Source organism: Humulus lupulus, chromosome 4 (assembly GCF_963169125.1).
Source record: "Humulus lupulus chromosome 4, drHumLupu1.1, whole genome shotgun sequence".
Lineage (NCBI taxonomy): Eukaryota > Viridiplantae > Streptophyta > Magnoliopsida > Rosales > Cannabaceae > Humulus > Humulus lupulus.
In genome coordinates, this window is record NC_084796.1 from 228,066,555 (window position 1) to 228,088,404 (window position 21,850).

The 21,850-nt window shown below is 36.5% G+C and overlaps 1 protein-coding gene and 1 non-coding gene across 2 annotated transcripts; both read left to right on the plus strand.

The window, feature by feature from the left end:
- The first annotated feature begins 7,518 nt into the window (after positions 1–7,518).
- LOC133833725 (small nucleolar RNA R71) lies at positions 7,519–7,625 on the plus strand. Its single transcript, XR_009893091.1, has one exon. It is a non-coding gene; the product is annotated as a small nucleolar RNA R71 (small nucleolar RNA).
- A 9,480-nt stretch (positions 7,626–17,105) lies between these two features.
- LOC133831281 (delta(14)-sterol reductase) lies at positions 17,106–21,469 on the plus strand. The gene is made up of 13 exons (XM_062261524.1): positions 17,106–17,309; positions 17,423–17,540; positions 17,805–17,875; positions 18,326–18,382; positions 18,499–18,590; positions 18,850–18,897; positions 19,195–19,315; positions 19,406–19,452; positions 19,726–19,807; positions 20,021–20,097; positions 20,194–20,313; positions 20,838–20,912; positions 21,010–21,469. The coding sequence occupies exons 1-13, from the start codon at positions 17,262–17,264 to the stop codon at positions 21,161–21,163; spliced, it is 1,110 nt and encodes a 369-aa protein (XP_062117508.1). The 5' UTR covers positions 17,106–17,261; the 3' UTR covers positions 21,164–21,469.
- Positions 21,470–21,850: the final 381 nt, after the last annotated feature.

The window sequence follows — 21,850 nt, forward strand, 5'->3', positions numbered from 1 at the left end:
CGCTGACTTGGATGAAGAAAGTCCTGTTGTTATTTGGTCCACGCCACTGCTCAGTATTCCCATAATTGCTGCAGCAATTTGTTCTTCAGCAACTCGTCAACAGTTTCAGCTTTACTGCTCACTTTGGCCTTGCATCATTTTCTTTCCCTTGGCACTTTAATTTTTCTTTCCTAACAACAACCAGAACAAATTTAATTAAATAATTACAACTAAAAACTACAAATTTACAAGACTCAAAAGCTAGCATACTAAATAGAATATGAAGACAAAAACTAAACAAACTTAACAAACAACACACTTTCACTACTCTTTTTTATGATAAATCAAGTTTAAAGCCATTAAAAATAACTCTATACCATAGAGTTATCAGGTGGCGTTTTATCAATCATGGGTCTCCAATCCCATACTCGTGCCCAAGCCGAATGGCAAGTGGCATACGTGCGTGGATTTTACAAACCTCAATAAAGCCTGCCATGATGACGTGGCAAGGATTCTCAACACGTGGCGGACACGTAGCAGAGATCCGGCTCACCTATCGACCAGCATTATTTCTACACGAAGAGATCAAGTTCTATATACGACCAGCTTGGTCGCATACTCCATTTATTTATGTAAAGATCTGTACAATTGTGATGGTATCCGAGAATATCTTTTCATTATGGCTTGCAGATCCGATCATTAAGGATAGATATTATTTCCTAATTCATGCAACTCTTCCTGAGCCTATAAATACACAAGAGATAGCTCATGGAAGGGGATCGATCCTTTTTGCTTTGAGAATTATATTACTATTATCCATCGTTGTATTGTTTTCTTCTTCAAAGGTCCGTGAAACTCAGGAACCCTAGTTCTTTGATCACGCCTTGGGAGCTCAATATTAATAATAGTATCAAGTGGACGTAGGTTATTACCAATTACTGGGGCCGAACCACTATAAATCCCTATGTTCTTTATCTTTCCATTAGATTATTTTAAAGCTCTATATCATTTTCCTGTCGTTTTCTAGACTCCGTGTCGTTGACCAAAATCAGAGTCAACAATTTCATATTAAATGTAATAAATATGTAAATCCGTGATTGGCTTACGCAGTTACCCAAACCTGTCCAAGGAATTTCTCTATAAATACCTGAGAATATTAGACAGGAGGGGGGACGATTATTCTGTAATACTGAAACTCTGCCAAAATAAAGAAAGAAAAGCGGTAATAATATAGACTTGTGGACTAGGTGGATTTTAACCACTGAACCACGTAAAAAGATTAGTGTTCTTGATAGTTAATTTCTTATTTCGGTTTATCATCAAGCACTAATTCAACCTTGTTATTTTCTTAATTCACTATTGGAAAAAAATCGCGTCAACAGTTTGGTCCTTTCATTGAGAGTTGAGATTAGTGTTTTCATCAAATTCCCAATCAAATCTCATCATGGTGGTCACTCGATCGATGCACGAAAATGAGATGGAACAGCCTGGTGGGCAGGGGGCCCACCATACCGCTGTTTCAAATGATCATGGACCTGAAGTTCAGCAATGACTGGGAAAGCAACCGGTGGGCCACGATGATACTGGGAGTTCGATGTCATTGCCGCCGAATCCAAACCCAGACTACTTAACTATGGTAGAAATGGAAAACATGCAGTTAAGAAACCATCTTGCTAAGGCAAACATGCAAATTGAGGAGGTTTTGGCTCGGTTACCCCCTCTTACAACCGACATTAATGTCGGAAAGAGGAAAAATGGGTCTCATAAGTCCCACAGGAATAATCGATCCAAACCAAGTCGGTCAGTCAGAACTGCCACCCCAAGTTCTGTGCCCACAACGCGAGATCGCCAGAATGCTCAACCTAGTGGCCCTCCCTGGGGTCATCGGCACGTTAGTTGATCAGTTAGAACCATGACCCCAAGTTCGGTACCTCCGTCGCACGCGCCTGGAAATACCCATGGCAACCCACAACGAGGGGCCGGAGTAGTACAAGACCTGACATTTGTTATGCAGTAGGGATAGTCAGCCGTTATCAATCCAATCCTGGATTGAGTCAATGGATTGTAGTGAAGAATATTCTCAAGTATCTTAGAAATAGTAGAGATTATATGCTTGTATATTTAGTCAGAAAGAGATAGTTAGAAATTGACATCTGAATCAGTGTTTATTCTTGGAGGAGGAGCAGCAGTTTGGCGAAGTATTAAACAAACCAGCATTGCAGACTCCACCATGGAAGCTGAGTATATAGCAGCTTGTGAAACAGCTAAGGAGGCTGTGTGGCTCAAGAAGTTCTATTCCAATCTGGAAGTAGTGCCAGATGTGGATAAGCCACTAGTCCTATACTGTGACAACAGTGGGGCAGTAGCTAACTCAAATAAACCACGAAGTCACAAGAGGGGAAAGCACATCGAGAGGAAGTATAACTTGCTTAGAGAGATAGTTCATTGAGGAGATGTTGCAGTTATAAAGATAACTTCAGAGCATAATCTTGCAGATCCTTTCACAAATACTTTATCCATAAAATCTTTTAAGGAGCATGTAGGAAACACGGGAATTAGAGATATGCCTTATTTTCTTTAGGGCAAGTGGGAGATTATTGGGAATTATGCCCTGAAAGCATATGTAGTAGACATTGTTTTAAGAAATAAATAAATAAATTGAATTTGTTATGCATATATTTTATAGACTATATTATTCTGTGATAATATTATGTAAATATCAGAAAAATTCCTAAGTTCATATATGTGATCTCAAATACGTATTGGTACCGGAAGATTGTGTTTGAGATACATGAACTTGAATAGTTCGCAGTAAAATAAAGTTATGGAATCTTTAGATTAATTACTGCAAGTATGGTCCACTAGTATTATGAATACATGTGATCTAGACTCAGATCATTAGTGTAGTAGGACACTTTAATGGAGGTACTTTATATATTAGAGAATATATGGAACTGGACCAGGTATGTTTATTAATACGGTTTTGAAGTATTAATTAAATATATCAACTGATGATCATATAAAAATAGATCTTAATCCTGAAGTTACTATGAACTCTTGTTTATGTTATATGAATTCTTTGATTCACTCATTAGGGTTTGTTAGAATGATCAGGCTAGAAACTTTTGTGTTGGGAACTCATTAATGTAAATGGCTGGGGACATAGTATACAGATATGGAATCTATACCTTCTCGTAAGAGATTGAATAATGGTTCTCTTAAGGGTTGACTTTTGGGACTGAAAATGTTATTGAGCTCAAATTCATAATTTAGTTATGAATTAACCTTCACTAGTAAAGTCAAGGGTACTTAAGGAAACAAGATATAATTAAAAGGCTAAAACGGTAATTTTATTCCTGATTAATTATGAACCATTAATAGAGGGTTAATTTGTATGTAATGATTATATCAATGGACGCTTTATTTTATAAAGTACTTAGTAAATGAAATGTTTATAATTACAAGAGTGCAGTTTCATATTTATAGTGGAATAATCATGAGATTAATAGATTAAGATTATCTAATTAAAGAGTTTAATTAATAATCTCAAATTTATTAGAGCTTGGAATTATAGGTCCATAGGTCCCCACAGCGACTCTATCAATACTATTCAATGCAAGAGTTGATATAAAGAGAAAAATGGTTGAAAGACATATTTAAGAAGAAATTTGTTCTTCGGACCAAATATGCAATTATGTGATAATAGTGATTAATTAATTAATTACAAATTAGTTATAATTAAAAAAATTAATTAATATTTAATTATTTTGTAATTTTTGAAATTATATTAAATAATTAAATTAATTTTGAGTGGGAGATAATAATCTGATAAGTTCAAATTGGATTTGAATTTAAACGATTGATATTTATTCAAATAATTAATTATATTTGATAATTAGTTAGAAAGATATTTAATTCAAATTTGAATTAGTTATCGGGTAGTTAAATTTTTATCTAACAAAGTAGTTTGAATAAATAATTAAATAAAAATAGAAAAATCAAATATTCCTGAAATATATAGGGTGGTACATGACCACACACAGTCCATGGACTGTGTGTGGCGTGTACTGCACAATTTTCAGGGATAGATTTTTTAATTTTATTTATTTAATTGATTAATGGATAATTAAAAAAAATAGTTTTTTGATATTTTCATTAATAAGATAATTAATTAATTAAAAGATAAATTGTAAATTAGTTACATATTTATTTTTTAAATTTAATATTTTCTATTTAAGTTAGACTTATCAGAAAATATTCAAGACAGTCATTTGCTCTGTAAAAAAGAACGATACTTTTCTATTTCTCCCTAAAAAGATACAGAACCAATTTCAGGCCTTATTCTCTTGATCTCATGTGTTGAGTACATCAAGTAGAATTGGAAATTAACCATCATTTATTCTCTAAGTGCCCACACACTTCTTGAGGTGTAGAGAACGTTGTGGAAGATCTTGGTGTGAGTATCTGGGAGCAACTTGGATAGGAAGTTTGTTCAAATTACGAAAATATAGCAATGACACTTGATAGGAATCAAGAGGTATGTTTTCTATTTACTTGCTTATGATTAATGTATGTATATTAATGGATCCGCATATTTAAAGGTAGTTTAAATATGTTACAAAATTTTTGTTGTACACTGGGCCAAGACACCACCATTCCATGCCACTTCTTTAGAAGGAAGGTATTCTGTAACCTCATTTTCAACTTAATCATTTTTCTCTTTAGCCCTTGTGTTCTTCTTTGTTGTTTCTTTTGGTGCAGGCTTCTCATATTGTTTCCCACTTCTCAAAGTAATTGCCTGGCACTGCTTCTTAGGATTAACCTCTGTATTACTAGGGAAACTTCCTTGAGGCCTAGTGTGCAACATATTTGCCAACTGATCCACTTACATCTCCAAATTTCTGATGGAGTATCTAGTCTCTGCCATGAACTGAGTATGAGTGTTTGTGAGCGTTAAAAGAGTAGCTTGCAACTCATTAGGCTTGTTCTGTGGCCTAGGTTGCTAAGATGAGGTTGCTAAGATGATGATGCTTGAGGCGACATTTGTAACATAGGTTGTTGATATTGGTTTTGGTATTGAGGTTGTTGGCCTTGATTATTTCTTCAGGAGAAATTAGGATGATTTCTCCACCCTGGGTTATAGAAGTTGGAGAATGTATTGTTATATGGCATCTGAAAGTTCCCAATATCTTGAACTTGAGCTTGATCCATGTGAATATTATTGTGTGGATCTACTGCTGTATGATAACTCTACAAAATATAGTTATTTTACCACTTTTTATGTGCTAATTTTTGCTTAATTCTTGAGTTTTTAATTTATTTATTAAGTTTTAAAGTAATTTTGATTTTATTGGGTTTATTTTGATTTTATATATTTTTGTGTGTTTTTATAGTTATTTTATTGTAAAATGTTGTAGTTTAATTATTTAAAATTAATATTGTTAAGTTAGGAGTAAAAAGATGCAATTTTGAACTTAAATGTTTAAGTAAATTAAATTTTAATTAATATTTTCATGGAACTTTTGTTGTATATTTTATTATTAAAAATATTTAGTTTTAATTTAATTTATGTTGATTTTTGTAGAGAACTTGTTGCATTTTTGCTCTTAAAAAAGCAAGAAAAGTGAAGGAAAATTGGCATTTTTAAGGAAAAGAAAGAAGGGAAAATGGCATTTTTAAAAATGCCATGGACCATTCTCCTCCCAGCCGAAGCCCATTTCAGTTGTGCAAGGCCCAATGCCAGCTGCTTCAATCTCCACCAGCCGCTGAAGCAACAATCAGCCCCTGCACAAGCTCAATCAACCACATCATGCCAAAGCTACCTCTTCCCAGCCCCTTCAGTCGGATCCAAGGCAGCATCTCCCTTGCCCATGTGGGCCTGCGCATCACTCCAGGCCCAAGCCTCCAACACTCCTCTGCCCAGCCGCCTGAACCACTTTCCTGCGCCTATCTCCACCAAAGCAAGCAGCCTCCTCTTCCTAACTCTTGAGCCCAACAAAAGCAAAATGTACCATTGTCCCCTTTGTCAAAAATGCCAACATTTTTACCCCACTTTCTACACATTTTACCCAAAAACATAATTATTACACTCTATATTTTACCCCTATTTCCATATTATAATTAATTAAATTAATTTAATCAATTTAATTAATTTAAATTGATTATTTTAATTTACTCATTTTGGCTATAAATAAGGAGTTTTGAAGACCATTTAGGGTGTCTATTTTAGAGGGGAGGTTACCATACCAAAAATTCTACACATTTCAAAACCTCTCTATTCTCTTCATCTTCTTCTTCTTTTTGGTTATTTTCTATGTATTTTTAGAGGAAAAATTTGGGGTTGCTCCTCCAAATTTTCCCATTTATGTTTGTAATTTCTAGTTTGTATTTGTTATTCTAGTTATGTGTTTCTAATCTTTTTAAGATTATTAAGGTGATGATGAAACATTATGTAACTAGATAGTATCCATTTTGTATGTTGATTTCCCATTTTGTGCAACAAAGTTTATGGGATTTTCTTCTTCAAATATCTTATTTCATCTTAAATATCATGTATTTTGGATTGTTAGCATATTTACATTTTGTTCTTCATTAGTGCTAAAACATAATATTCTTTGTGTAAGATGTGTCATTAAATTGTACACATCCATACTTAGAACAAAAATATTATGTTTTGCCTTATAAATAATGTTCATTGATTTATTTGTTATTTCATTAGATTGATTTACACTAAATGCTTTGAAATTATAATTTTGAAAAGTGAAGAAAAATCCTATCATTTTAGAAATAATTTGTGCTTAAAATTATAAATCTATTTAGAAAATGATAGTTTGATTTATTTTAACTATCACTAAAACTTGGGAATCAATGTACTTATAAATATTATTGAACTTATATTTTGTGGATTCTAATCCTTAATAATCTTATTTTACCATCTTCATTTCTATTATTAATTTATATTTATATATTGTCTTTAATATCTTTATTATTATCTTTTAGTTTATTTTATTGTCACAAATTCTCATCAATCTTTGGGGCTAGGTTAGAATTTATTAATTTTGATTTAAAATAGTTTTCTTTTCAATTTTAAGACAGCTCCTTTGGGTTCGATATCCTTGCTTACACGATCACTATTCTATATGAACAATTCGTGCGCTTGCGATTTATAAATATTTAAAACATACCCGTTTTGGGCCCATCACTGTACATTTCTCAAAAGGATGGGGTCCCCCACACATGTCACAAACTGTTTATATCTGTCTGGCTTATGCTGAAATAGAGATCTGTTGCAACTGCTTAGTCAATGTTGCAGCTTGAGCAGTTAAAGCAGTTATAACTTCTAACTCATGAACCCCTGCTACTTTTCTGGTATGAGATGCTCGCTCATCAAACCACTGGTGGTTATTCATAGTCATTTCCTCTAGTAGATCATAGGCCCCATTAGCACTTTTGCTCGTCCCCTCTTGATGTGGCATCAATTATGGCACGAGTAGTACCGCACAATCCATTATAAAATTGTGGACCAGCATCCACTTCTCAATGCTGTGATGAGGGAACTTTCTCAGTATTTCCTTAAACCTCTCCCATGCTTCATACAATGACACCCCGTCAGTCTAGAAGAAGTTACTAATCTCCTTTCTCAACCTTGCAGCTTTCAATGGAGGGAAGAACTTGGCGAGAAATTTTTGTGCTAAATCCTCCCACGTGCTCATAGAATTGGCCTTCGGTGAATTTAACCAGCTCTTGGAATTTTCCCTCAATGAAAATGGGATTAGCCTCAACCTTATAACATCGCCACTCACCCCATTCATTTTAAAAGTCGTACACAACTCCAGGAAATTGGCAATGTGCATGTTTGGGTCCTCATTAGGCAAGCCACCAAACGAACAGTGGACTGAACCATTTGTAATATTGCTAGCTTAATCTTGAAATTATTAGCGGCAACTGGATTTCATGAGGGTGGAAGGGAATGAGAGAGTAGCCTGCGCTAGCTACATGTTGAGAGAAGATGCCCACATCTGGTGGAATGTTGTGTCTCAGAGAAGGAATGTGGCAGTCATGACTTGGGAAGAATTCAGAAACATTTTTAATGAGAAGTATTACAGTGTCACAGTCCGAGCTACGAAGGTTGATGAGTTTACCAACCTGACTCAGAATCGGATGACGATTACTGAGTATGCCTTGAAGTTTGACCGGTTAGCGAAGTTCGCGCTAGATTTGGGACCTACCGACATGGCACGGAGGGATCGATTTTTGCGGGGATTGAATGTGATGATTGCCCGTGATGTCAAGATAACTATGGATCCAAGAACTATCAACTAAGCATAGGTAGTGGAGAAGGCCCTTGGATCAGATTTGGTGAGAGGACACCGCTAGGCGCGATGCTCGGAGGACGGTGCCTCCTTTTACTGGATCTAGCCAGGGTAGTGGCCCAGTGAACAGAAGAGAAAGGCCCCATATTATTTTGTTCCTTCTGGCTCAGATAGGAGGGCACAGGGTGCTTTCAGTGGCCGTCAGGGCGGGGGAGATAATTGGAGGAGTTTCCCAGTGTGTCCTCGGTACAGGCAACGACATCAGGGAGAATGCTAAATCAGGGTCTACTTTACTTGTGGGAGCATTAGCCACCTGAGGAAGGACTGCCCACAAGCCAGGAAAGAAGAACCAAAACATAGTGACAACCTCACTTCTGCCAGAGTGTTTACCTTGACCCAGATTGAGGTTGAGGCTAGCCCCTTGGTCGTGACATGCCAAATTTCTAGTGCTGGTTCTTCTTTTACTGCATTGATTAACTCATGAGCTACTCATTCATTTGTATCTACTAGAGTGATAGATCAGATATGTAGACCTAGTGATTTGTATGCTAGGGGATTTCAGACTTTGTTTCCGACTAGGGAACTGGTAATCTCTAGAAGATGGGTTAGAGCATTGCCAGTGGAGATAGACAATAGGGAGTTATCTGTGGACTTGATTGAGTTAGCGATGGATGACTTTGATATGATCCTAGGGATGGATTTGTTATCAAAGTATGAGGCGATGATTGATTGCAAGCGCAGGATGGTGACCTTTGAACCGGAAGGGGAGGTACCCTTTGTATTCGTGGGGACAGTGAGTGGACTGCGAGTACCTATGATTTCGGCGCTGAAGGCTAGAGACCTAATGCAAAAGGGGTGCATAGGAGTCCTAGCCAACATTTTGGATACTTCTAGAGTTGTTTTGGTTGGACCGGATGAGACCAGATTAGTATGTGAGTTTCCTAATTTGTTTCCCGCAGATTTGTCAGGGTTGCCACCACACCGAGAGATCGAGTTCATTATAGAATTGGCGCTAGGGGCAGAGCCAATATCTAGGACACCTTATAGAATGGCTCTGGCAGAGTTGAAGGAACTGAAGATTCAGTTACAGGAGTTACTAGATTTAGGATTCATTAGACCAAGTTTTCGCCATGGGGTGCTCCAGTGTTGTTCGTCAAGAAGAAGGATGGATCATTAAGGATGTGTATTGACTATAGAGAGTTGAACAAGTTAACCAGTAAGAACAAGTACCCACTGCCTAGGATCAATGACTTGTTTGATCAACTACAGGGGAAGACAGTGTTCTCTAAGATTGATCTTCGATTAGGCTACCCCAGTTAAGGATTAAAGAGGAGGACATACCAAAGACTGCATTTCGCACGATATATGGACACTATGAATTCCTGGTTATGTCATTTGGATTAACCAATGCCCCAACAACCTTTACGGACTTGATGAATAGGATCTTTAAGGATTATCTGGACAAGTTTTTTTATTGTATTCATTGATGACATACTGGTATACTCTCACTCAGAGACAGAGCACGAGCAACATTTATGCATGGTACTTCAGTGATTGAGAGAGCACATGTTATATGCTAAGTTCAGCAAGTGTGAGTTTTGGCTACCCCAAGTAACATTTCTGGGTCATATTGTTAGTAAGGAGGGGATTTTGGTTGACCCAAGTAAGATTGAGGCAGTGAGAGATTGGTCTAGGCTAAGCAGTGTACCAGAGGTTAGAAGTTTTTTGGGATTGGCAGGGTATTATCAGCGATTCGTTGAGGGATTCTCCAGAATAGCCACATCATTGACCGAAATGACGCGTAAGAAGACTAAGTATGTGTGGAAAAATAGGTGTGAGAACGGTTTCAAGGAGTTGAAGCAGCGACTGATCACCGTTCTAGTATTGAGTCTGCCGTCAGACGATGAGAAGTTTGTAGTCTACTACGATGCTTCTCGACAGGGTTTAGGGTGTGTATTGATGCAAGCTAAAAATGTGATAGCCTATGCTTCGAGACAGCTGAAGGAGTATGAGCAGAGATATCCCACACATGATCTAGAATTGGCAGCGGTGGTATTTGCACTAAAGGTTTGTAGACATTGTTTGTATGGTGAGAAGTTTGAAATATACATCGACCATAAGAGTTTGAAGTACTTCTTTACTCAGAAGGATTTGAATATGCGCCAGAGGCATTGGCTGGAATTGGTAAAGGATTACAACTGTGACATTCTATACCATCCTGGGACGGCCAATGTGGTGGCCGACACGTTGAGTCGGAAGGGCCCAGGACAGTTTTGCAGTGCGAGGCAGATATCAGATAGGTTAGCTGAAGAAATGACTAGAGCATGAATTGAGTTGGTAGTTGGACAACTAGCCAACATCACTCTTCAGTCCACGCTCCTTGAGAGGAGCAAGGAGGCACAGGGGGAGGATCCCTAGTTGAAAGAGCACAAAGAGGGCGTCTTAGCTGGAGCGGCTAAGGACTTTTCTATTTCAGAGATGGGTTTGTTGAGATGTAATGGTCGAATTTACGTTTTGATGGATTCTGGTATCCGACGAGAGATTTTAGATGAGTCTCATACCGTTCCCTATTCTTTACATCCTAGTACAAAGAAGATGTACCAAGATTTGAGAACTTTATATTGGTGGCCAGGAATGAAAAGGGATGTGGTGGAATATGTGGCCAAGTGTTTGACTTGTCATCAGGTAAAGGCTGAACATCAGAGGCTAGCAGGGTTGGCTAGTAGGGTTGCTGCAGCCTCTAGGAATTTCGGAATGAAAATGGGAGGATATCACCATGGACTTCGTGGTTGGATTACCGAAGACTGTGGGACAATATGATTCAGTGTGGGTGATTGTGGATAGGTACACCAAGTCAACCCACTTTTTTCCTATTAAGACAACTTATACGGTGGAGCAGTACGTTGAATTTTATGTGAAGGAAATTGTATGACTACATGGGGCTCCAAGGTCGATAGTATCCAACAGGGACCCCACCTTCACCTCCAAGTTTTGGGAGAGCCTATAGAAGGGTATGGGTACACAGTTGCAGTTTAGTACTGCCTATCATCCTCAGATGGATGGACAGTTTGAGAGGACAATTCAAATACTGAAGGATAGCCTACGTGCTGGATTTTGGGGGATCTTGGAGTAAGTATCTCCCTTTGATTGAATTCTCGTATAATAAAAATTATCAGGCGACTATTGGAGTGGCTCCGTATGAGATGCTATATGGGTGGAAATGTAGATCACCCATCCATTGGGATGAGATGGGTGAGAGGAGATATTTAGGTCCTAAGGTTGTTCAGAGGATCGATGAGGCGATTGAGAAAATCAGAGCGCGAATGCTCGCCTCCCAAAGTTGGCAGAAGAGTTACTCAGACTTGAGACACATGAGCGTAGAGTTTCAGGTCAGGGACCATGTGTTACTCAGAGTTTCTCCCTTGAGAGGGGTGAAACAATTTGGAGTAAAGGGAAAGCTAAGCCCTAGGTTTTTTGACCCCTTTGAGATTTTGGAACGGGTTGGAGAGGTAGCCTATAGATTGGCGATGCCTCCAGCTCAATCAGGGGCTCACAATGTGTTTCACGTATCTATGCTCTGGAAGTATGTAGCAGATTCTACGCACGTGCTGAGTTATGAGAACCTAGAACTAGATCAAGATTTATCTTATGAAGAGCAACTGGTTCAGATTTTAGATCGAAAGGATAATGTCTTGCAGAGCAAGACCATCGCCTTGGTAAAAGTGTTGTGGAGGAACAACAAAGTGGAAGAGGCGTCTTGGGAGCTTGAGACAGATATGCAGGATCGATATCCCGAGTTATTCAAGTAATTTCAAGGATGAAATTTTGTAAGGAGGGGATAGTTGTAGCGTCCCAAATTTGCTAATAAGGCTTAGGGCCTTGATTAGCGTGTCGGGAAGGCAATAATTGATTTAATTATGCTAATATGTGAATTAAATGAGTATGTGATTAGAAGTGCACGTTTAAGTGAACTAAATATGTGTGTGGGCCCCATTTGGTTGTTATGGGTATATTTGTAATTTTATCCCGTTGAGGGCATAAATGTTATATATGTGTAAATTGTGATTGATGCCATGAGTGAGTGGTGCTATATTTGTGAAGTACGATCCGAGACAGTCCTAAGGAGCAGTTTAGCTAAATAGTCACAACAGAGTCGAATACCCAGCTCGGGAGGAGCCTAAGGGTATTTTGGGAATACAGTATATGTTCGGGAGTTGCTGGGTAACAGGTAGTAATTCAACAATTATTTGGGCATGTCGGAATTAAATGGAGATTTATAGGAACACTTGGGGAATTAGCAGGATATGGGAATTGACGGGATTGCCCTTAGTGGTATCAAGGATTTAGGATTTACCTTAGGGGTAATTGGGTCATTTTGTACTAAGGAATGGTTTAGTGTAGGCTGAGTAACTTTGAGAAACCACTGGAATTAGGAAAACAGTAGAAGGAAGCAGAAGTCTTAGCAGTCTCTCTCTCTATCTCTCGGTTCTCTCTCTCCTTCTCTTTAAGGCTTAAGCAATCTTTGGAAATTCTAGTGATCGAGGCTTTGGATTTGATGCTAAAGCTTGGGGAAATTTAAAGCTTGTGGCAACTGGAGTTAGCTCAGGGCGAGATCATCACGAAGGTAAGGATTAGAACAAGTCTTTTTTATAAATTTTTCTATTTGTGTTAGAGTTTTGGGGGTTGGGAACTTGGGTGATTGGATTTGGGTCGTAATGGGGTTTTGTTCAATTTCTTTGAGGTTATGAGCTACTCTAAGCATAGTATAAATGATGTGGGGCTTAATTATGGCATTAGCATAGGTTTGGATTGATTTGCAGGAGATTTGGAAGTCTAAAAATGGTTGTATTTCTGGGTTTTTGAGGCTCGAGCCGCGGTCGTGTTCTTTAGGCGTCGCGGCCCGCTTGAACGAAGAGGCCTGGGGGCGTCGGAAACTTGCCCAAGCGTCGCGACACAAGGTGTAGCGCGCCGCGGCCCGTGTCCTTCAGTAGAGAGGGATTTGCCTCTGATTTGGGCGCGCTGCGACCCTTAAGGGATGGGTCGCGACTCAAATGTGAAATGTTGGCTATTTGAAGGTTTTAAGCTCGAGAATTCGAATGTTAAAACTTGGGAAGGGTTCTACTACCCGGTTTAGTAGAATCTAAGGTCTCGGAGGCTAGATTAATATTCTGAAGTTATTTATTGGTTTAAGACTTAATGGATGGTTATTATGAATGCATTGTGACTAGGTTTTCAACGAGACTCAGATTAGGGGACTGTGCTCGGGATCGCACTGGCTTATCAGCTTGGGACACTAGTAAGAAAACTATTGTACTCGTAGAGCAGGGCATAACCCTATTATTTGTATTGCAGGGCACAACCTTAATGTGTATGTTTAATATGCGTGTAGATATCTGTGAATGTTATGTATGTTTATGAATGAACGACAAGGACAGAGAACGGCAAAGGCCGAGAACGACAGGAAGCTGGGTACGGCAAGGGGTCGGGATCGGCGTGAAGCACGCTGAGTGCTGGCCACTATGGCGAGACCGTCCTAGGGTGCTGTATCCACCCGCTCGGTGAAGACCGCAAACCCAAGGCCTGGTAATGCCCCTAGGATGGCATAGGCCACTATGTGTTTAGCCCGTTGGCTGTTTTGTTGTATACTATTGAATGTAATGTGAAATGTTATATGTTGAGTTTTCTTGCTGGGCTTCGGCTCACAGATGCTCTATGGTGCAGGTAAGGGCAAAGGAAAGATCGACCAACCATGAGTATGGAGAGCGTGGAGCGACGGGTACATGGTCGCCTTACCTGGCTGCCACGGCCAGGGTTATTTTGGAGAAAGTACTGTAGTGAATCGCTTTGTCGCTTAGGTCGACCTTAATTATATTTTTGAGTTGTAATGTATTTTCTAAACAGTATTTTGGGATCCCAACTGTATAGCTCTTTATGATTTCAATTATTGTCCAAATTTTTATAATTAATATCATTAAATGAGTTTTATTTCAGTTTAGTCACACTTTTAACTTAAAACTTCGATTAACGAGCTGATGGCACATTTTTAACTCACATAATAACGACTCTAAGGAAATAGGGCGTTCGATGCTTTCAGCAATGCCTTTACCTTTGGTTTTGCATGGTTTAATTTTTTTTTTTTAGTTTTTTTAATAATGATGTTTATCACCCTCCATTGCAATGTCTCTTTGATGGGACTAGTGGTTGTGATGATGATTCCTTGGCTCATGGTACATCAGATTATAACATCAGCTATCATGAATCTTCTGGATCGTTTATTTAGTTTCCATGTTCTTAGTTTGAATATTAGAATTATTAGTAGCCTAAATCTTTTGAAAGATTATTAGCATTTATTCATTATTAGGCTTCAAGGACGAATCTAGTTGTATAGTGGGGTTGGCCTTGACCCCCTCAAATTTTGAAAAAAAATATATTTATATATTATTTTTTGTTTTTTTTTATAAATTGCATGTTTTACCCCCCACAAAATAAAATTACACTTTGGCCCCCCTTTGAAGACACTCCTGACTCCGTCTCTGGGGTTGGTTTTTCATTTTTCCATTTCGTCCACTTCATAATTTTTTTTAAAAATAAGAAAAATTATAAAAATAAGAAAGAATATAATTAATTAAAAAAATAAAGTTTTTAAATCTTCTTTATCTCAGTATTTCTATCTTCCTCTTCCTCTATCTTGCTTTCTTCTTGCCTCTTTTCTTCATCTTTTGACTAACCCATAAATGTCAAAAAATAAAATAAAAATGTAAAACCATGATTTTTTTTTTTATCTTTATTAATTTTTCTCTCTCTCCCACCTTCTTCTTCCTCTTTTCTTCATGTTTCAACTAATCGAGAAATGTGAAGAAAAAAAATTGTAACCCAGATCCCTATCGCAAACCCCATCAACGAACAACTCAGAACCCCACATTAAGAGGAGCTCTACAACCAAAAACTCAAAACTCCATCTCGAACCCCATCAACAGCAAAAGTCAACCCAGATTTAGTCTTGCCAGAGCCATGCGATGACATCTCCAACCCAGCCTGGCAGCCTCCATCCTCTACGCAGAGTGAAAGGAATAAGCTATAATGTCTTCCCAGATGTTGAGACTAAGTTTGTTAAAAGGTATTGACTCTCTCCTTTGTCAAATCAGCTTTATTATAGTCATGGTCATCTCTGAATTGTAGCTGACTACAGCGTGATCGGCTGTTCACGCTATTTCCTACATCTGCCTCCCATACCGTCACCATCTATGGATGCAAAGAAGAAGAGAAAAAGAGGAAGGGAGGAAAACCGAGACAGAGAGTTCGAGAGAGAGAAAGAAAGAGATTTAGTTTTAATTTTTTTTAAATATTATTTAATGAAAATATATTTATTGTTATATATTATTAAAATATATTTTATTAGTTTATTATTATTTTAAAATAAATTAATAATTTTTTAATTAAAATTATGATACGTACCAATGAGAACGTGACACCTGTCAGCTTCATATTATACATTTAACGGACTTGGTAGTTTTTTATTTTTATTTTTTGCTGAAGTGAGCCATGCGTAAAGCAAGGCAACACAAAATAGATTACTTAGAAAACAAACAGATACAAACCAGAGCACTCCCATACAAGTAGCTCTGAAAAACACAAAAGCTAACAACTAGCTGACAAAGAAAAATGAAACCAAAACTAATAGATGAGTCCTAAGATAACAACACAAAAAAACAGAAAAGAAAGCACACAACACTTCCTTACATAACACTACAATTCCTCGCAAGACCATAGCAGAGCCAGTGAAAAGGCCACGGTTTTTCGGTGCCACTATCACTGCATAGGTTTATGGGAGGTTCCAAGCTTTGTAGTTATTCACACTAGAATCACTACAACTCTCCAAGTCCACTAGGCCATTTATACCCAGATAAAGGGCATACTTTGCAACATCAGATAATTAATCTCCCTGTCAATTTTTACCACCTTCCAATGCATAATGTTGCTTAAGTGTTGGTAGTTACATAAGTAACCAAAACATAACGTTTGATATTTTTGTCGAAATAAAATTAAGTGTATAAAATAAAAATAAAAAATATTTATGATGCAAATACCCTAAGATAATTTAATATACTATTTTTTCATACAATCTTTTTACGGTGAAAAAAATATATAGTTTTTTTTTTCCAGCAATTGCGCGGTTTAGTCTGGTTATAACATATTTTAATCAACTCAATGTAAAAATTGGGTTGTAAAAATCCAACTCTAACCCATCCAATTAAGAAAATAAAAAGTTTAACACGTCCAATGTTTTAGGCGGTTTGGTCAGGTTAACCCGCCCAAACGAATCTTAAGTTTTTTTTTTAAATGTTCAATTAATTAGATTTAACAAACTAAATGTATAGTATACATCTTCCAAACTTAGACATATTATTCTAAATTAAAATTTTAAAACATTATTCTAAATTTATTGTTAAATTTTTTTAAAATAATATTTAATATTACATATAATATATGTAATAGTATACGTAATATATGTATGTATAAATGAAAAAAAAAATCTTAATAGGTTTATTCGAATTATTTAAGCATGTTGGTATAATTCTCAAACCCCTAATATAATAATTAGGTGATTTGAATTTTTGTGAATTTATTCGGATTCAATTTTTTATCAATTTTTTTTTTAGTTTTTGACGTTTTATTCAAGGTTGACAGGTCTCAATCCTACTTTTTATTAAACTTTTTATTTTCTCCTCTAGAAAGGTGTTTTCATTTTTTTTTCTTTTATTCAAGCAAACCTTATATATTTGTATTGAAGGACAGCTGTCATAATAGTATAGGTTAAACAAGGAAACAGATCACCCTCTTGGGACAGAGGATCCCTTTTCCAGACTGTGTCACGACTCACTCCATAGCCTTAGCGAAGACCATAATAGAGTAAGCGTAGTGAGACTGAGTAGCTAGAGCGAAACGGACAGAACGAGGTGACACTGAATCATGGATCTGGGTCTTCTGCTTGACAGTCTTACTCCTTCATGGAATTCTGTAAGTCATACCTTTTTCTGCTAACTCCCTTCCATTTCCGACCATTACCTTTATCTATTTCTTGTTAAATTTCATTGGTTTGGCCTTGCATTTTCACCACTTGGGGGTCTCAGGTTGCTATACTAGCAGCATTTTTTGTGTACTTGGCAATAGCTGGATCTATATTGCCTGGAAAAATTGTTCCTGGGGTTACCTTACAAGACAACACTCGTCTTCGTTATCGCTGCAACGGTCAGTTTATCCACATTTCGATACATATGCATGTCTAAATATGTATTCATATCTTTGTATACGTTAAATTGGTTGTTTATTATTTTTCGTTTTTGAGTTCTTAATTGAAAGATATGTTGAGTAAATGCTGACAACACAATTGACATTTTGTATTGAGATCTTTAGGTACTGATTTTGTTATAGAAGTTTAGCTCTGATAATGTTGGTTTAGTTTATTGACATATTTACTTATAGAATGATTTTTCTTTGCTTTGTTATTGGTAGGCTTGGTTTCACTTCTTTTGCTGATTGCGCTTATTGGGGTTGCGGCTAAGATCAATGTCTTATCGCTTACTGTATGTGTTTCCCTATTTCCATTATCTTGCTAAGTTGTGTTTGGACTTTTTCTATGTGATGATCATGCTCAGTTGATTCTTTGGTTTTAGAAAGAAAAAAAGGGATATGGATTTTATGCTCCTTGGGATGAAAAAGAAAACTTTCAATGAAAATTTAAAAGAATTTGAGGTGCATGATTCTTCCAACTTGTGCATAAGGTGGCTTAGAAGTCATATGGTATCTAGTGTGACCTGAAAAGAGAAAAATGTGTATTGTAATGCCTGGAAAAGGATTTGGTTCCAAATGATCGGCTGAAGCTTTTTCAGGGCTCTTTCTCTCTTGTTTTAGATGTTGAATAAAGATAGCGTATGCAACTATTGATCGGGCAATCAATATTATCTTTGTATATTATTAAAATATATATATATATATATATTATCTTTGTATTAACCTTGTAATAATGTTTGCAGGCGATATCAGACAGGGGTCTTGATCTTCTTTCAACTACTTTTTTGTTCAGTGTACTGGTAAGTTACCAATGACATTTCCACTTATTGATAACACTGGAATAAACTTTGGATTCTCTGATGTTGTAGTTTCTGCACATATATTGGTATTTAAAGTCAACTATTTTCAATGATAGGTTACTTTACTCCTCTATGCTTCTGGCCGCACTTCAAGAAATCAGGATTCTTCCTTGAAGCCTCATATCACAGGAAACCTTATACATGACTGGTAAGTTAGAGATATCTGTTTGAGATAGTTTTAACTGATGTCCAATTGGGTGAAAGTTTCCCCTCTTCACATATTCTAGCAACTTTTTATTTTTCATGTTAAAACTTAAAAATATGCCAGGGGGAAAATGTTGGGTGGTGAAATTTTGAGTCATGTAAAATTTTGCACTATTACGATTTCCATTTTGATTACTTCATTCCCTGGTTATACACTTTTTGGGTACCTAGATTGACAAGGCCAACCTGCATTTCCTTACTAGGTGGTTTGGCATACAGCTGAATCCTCAGTTTTTGGGCATTGATCTCAAGTACGTAATCTAATTCCCTTTCTTCTCTTTTGTTATGCTCTTTCTTAAATTATATTTCATAAAAATTCAACATATAACCATAAATGGATGTTAAGTTGTTATAATATTTTTGTAAGTAATGTCTTTTAATTGCCATATTTTAGCTGCTCGTCATTTGCCATTAATCAAGGACTTTTACCCTATATACATGTAGCACATGCTTTCTGTTTTTGGGAAGAAATAGGAACTGAGAATTATTATAGTCTTTCAATTAAAGGTGTTTGTAGCTACCACAACTTATGGTACTTTGTTTCGTAGATTTTTCTTCGTTAGAGCTGGAATGATGGGCTGGCTACTTATCAATCTGTCGGTTCTTGCAAGAAGTATTGAAGACAGGACTTTGGATAGGTCAATGATCCTGTTCCAGTTATTCTCCACAGTAATCTGCTTTCTTAACTTCTAATTTATTGGTTTTTCCTTTTACATATCTTAAGTGATTATTGATATTCTGTCCATGTGTTTCTTCCAGCTTTACATCCTGGACTACTTTGTTCACGAGGAGTACATGACTTCCACGTAAGTGCATTATTGTGTCTTTGAGGCAATTTATACCACATTGATCAAGATGATATTCTGTTACTTTAGATTATTCTTCTTTCTTGCCCTCTTGAGTATAATATGTGCCATATAAAATTGGCTGATTATTTCTTCAAGTGTTGGTATTTATGCTTACAATTGCATTTTTGTAACCTCCTTTCTTTCAATTTTTATTTTTCATTGCTAAGCTTTGTCATTCAGAAATGTTTCTTATACACATTTGATTCGTTTCTTTGTTATTGTCTTTTATAGATGGGACATAATAGCAGAGAGGTTAGGTTTCATGCTGGTATTTGGAGATCTAGTGTGGATCCCTTTCACTTTTAGCATTCAGGCATGTATTGATATATTTGCATTCAGAGATTAGATGTTTCCCATTAATCATAATTAATCCTTCTTTTCTTTTTTAATATGCATAGAGCTCACCGTAAATTGTGATTTTTTTGAGTTGTTACACAACTGTATCAGATGCACATGTAATTATCAAAGGCATATATACTTGGTTTGTTTGTTACTGTTGATCATGATTGTTGGCTTTGTTACACAGGGTTGGTGGCTTCTGCATAATAAGGTTGAATTAACAACAGCTGCAGTTATAGCAAATTGTTTCGTCTTTATAATGGGGTAACTTTCAATAATAGTATTTCTAAGCATTTTAAAGCACTATAACCATTACTCAACATACAATTTTTCCTGTTTATGTGTTTCAAAATTAAACAGGTATTTAGTATTTAGGGGAGCTAACAAGCAAAAGCACGTGTTTAAAAAGAATCCAAAAGCACTAATATGGGGAATGCCTCCAAAGGTTATCGGTGGAAAGTTGCTTGCTTCTGGTTATTGGTAAGATCACGCTCTACTTGACTATTACTGTCATTATTCATCTAGACAGTGTTTGGAAGTGATATTGAAAAAATTAATCCATCAACATAATTAATTCACTTAGTATGAGATAACTTAACCCAAAAACTCAGGATAATTTTATCCCATTCAATGAAGGAACAAATACAATGTTACGTTTAACTTATTTTAATTTATTACTGACAAATAATCAACTCATTCATTTTTCTATGTTTTTTCTTTTATACTTTTTAATCCAATTCACTTCTAGTTTCCAAACATGACCCTAATGTTGTCGTGCAATACAAAATCCTTCAAAATTATCATTGATGATCATGAGATGAATGGGAAACTTATTTGAACCACATTTGGGAATTTTTAATTGTTAAGTGACACAATAATTTGCTTAATGAGAATATAACAATACGATGATAGTTTAAGAGCTTGCTAAATGGTTAAAAAGAAAAAAGAGGGGTTGAAATTTTTTGTTACACATCACATCATAACAAGTTCTTTTGGCTGTGAAGGGGAATTGCAAGACACTGTAATTACCTTGGGGACTTGTTGCTTGCATTTTCCTTCAGCTTACCTTGTGGAATAAGGTAACTTTAATGAACCTTATACTCTACATACTTGAATAATTAGTCATAGAGCACAGATTAGAGGATCTACTTTGTAATAACTTCATTCATTTTGCAGTTCCCCAGTTCCATACTTCTATCCAATATATCTTCTAATTCTGCTAATATGGAGAGAAAGAAGGGATGAAGCTCGGTGTGCGGAGAAATACAGAGAAATCTGGGCAGAATACTGCAAACTTGTCCCTTGGAGAATATTGCCTTATGTCTATTAGTAATAGCATAATCAAAGGCTTTGTACTTGTAAACAATGGCTTGTCTGCCTGGAGATCTCTTGTGCTCTTTATATAATTACTCAAATTTTGTATGCAATTTTGCATAATCTTGCAAGGAAAAGAAAAGGGCTTTGCTGAAACATATTATTCATGGCTGTCATTGAGGTTTACTGAGGAAACAAACAGTCATGAATAAAACATATTCCACAATATTCTTCCTCAACCAGTTCGTCAAGTCTTGTTATCATTTTATTAAGGCCCTTGGGCCCATTTTGATGGAAAAGGATTATGACTGATTCACTTCAAGTCAATATGTTATTATGTGTAAGGTGCTAATGGATAAGAATGAGAAATGTCCTTATATACAACATCACATATATTTAAGTGAAGTATATCAAACCCTCACGCACTACTATTCAAACTTGTAATTTTTAGCGTTTTTCTTGTGATGGTAGTCTTCCACTAGCCTCGGTTTTCTAATAAAATAATGCCAACAAAAAAATATCACATCTAATGACCAAACAAGATTCCATTGCCAATGCATAACACTGCTGTTTTAACTTTTAAGCTTTGCTATGTTATGGCAGTACATGTGTAAATGATGCATGTCATTTCCTGAGCTTGGTATTTGTGAAGGCTTTTTCTATTGCTTTGATTTGAGCAATAGTGAAAAGAAAAATGAGTAAA

Excerpts from the sequence above, each read along its gene's own strand:
- LOC133831281 (XM_062261524.1), top strand. The coding sequence starts at position 17,262 with ATGGATCTGGGTCTTCTGCTTGACAGTCTTACTCCTTCATGGAATTCT. Across the intron at positions 18,591-18,849 it reads GGAAACCTTATACATGACTG|GTGGTTTGGCATACAGCTGA; the intron begins GTAAGTTAGAGA and ends TTTCCTTACTAG. Across the intron at positions 19,808-20,020 it reads CTTTCACTTTTAGCATTCAG|GGTTGGTGGCTTCTGCATAA; the intron begins GCATGTATTGAT and ends TTTGTTACACAG.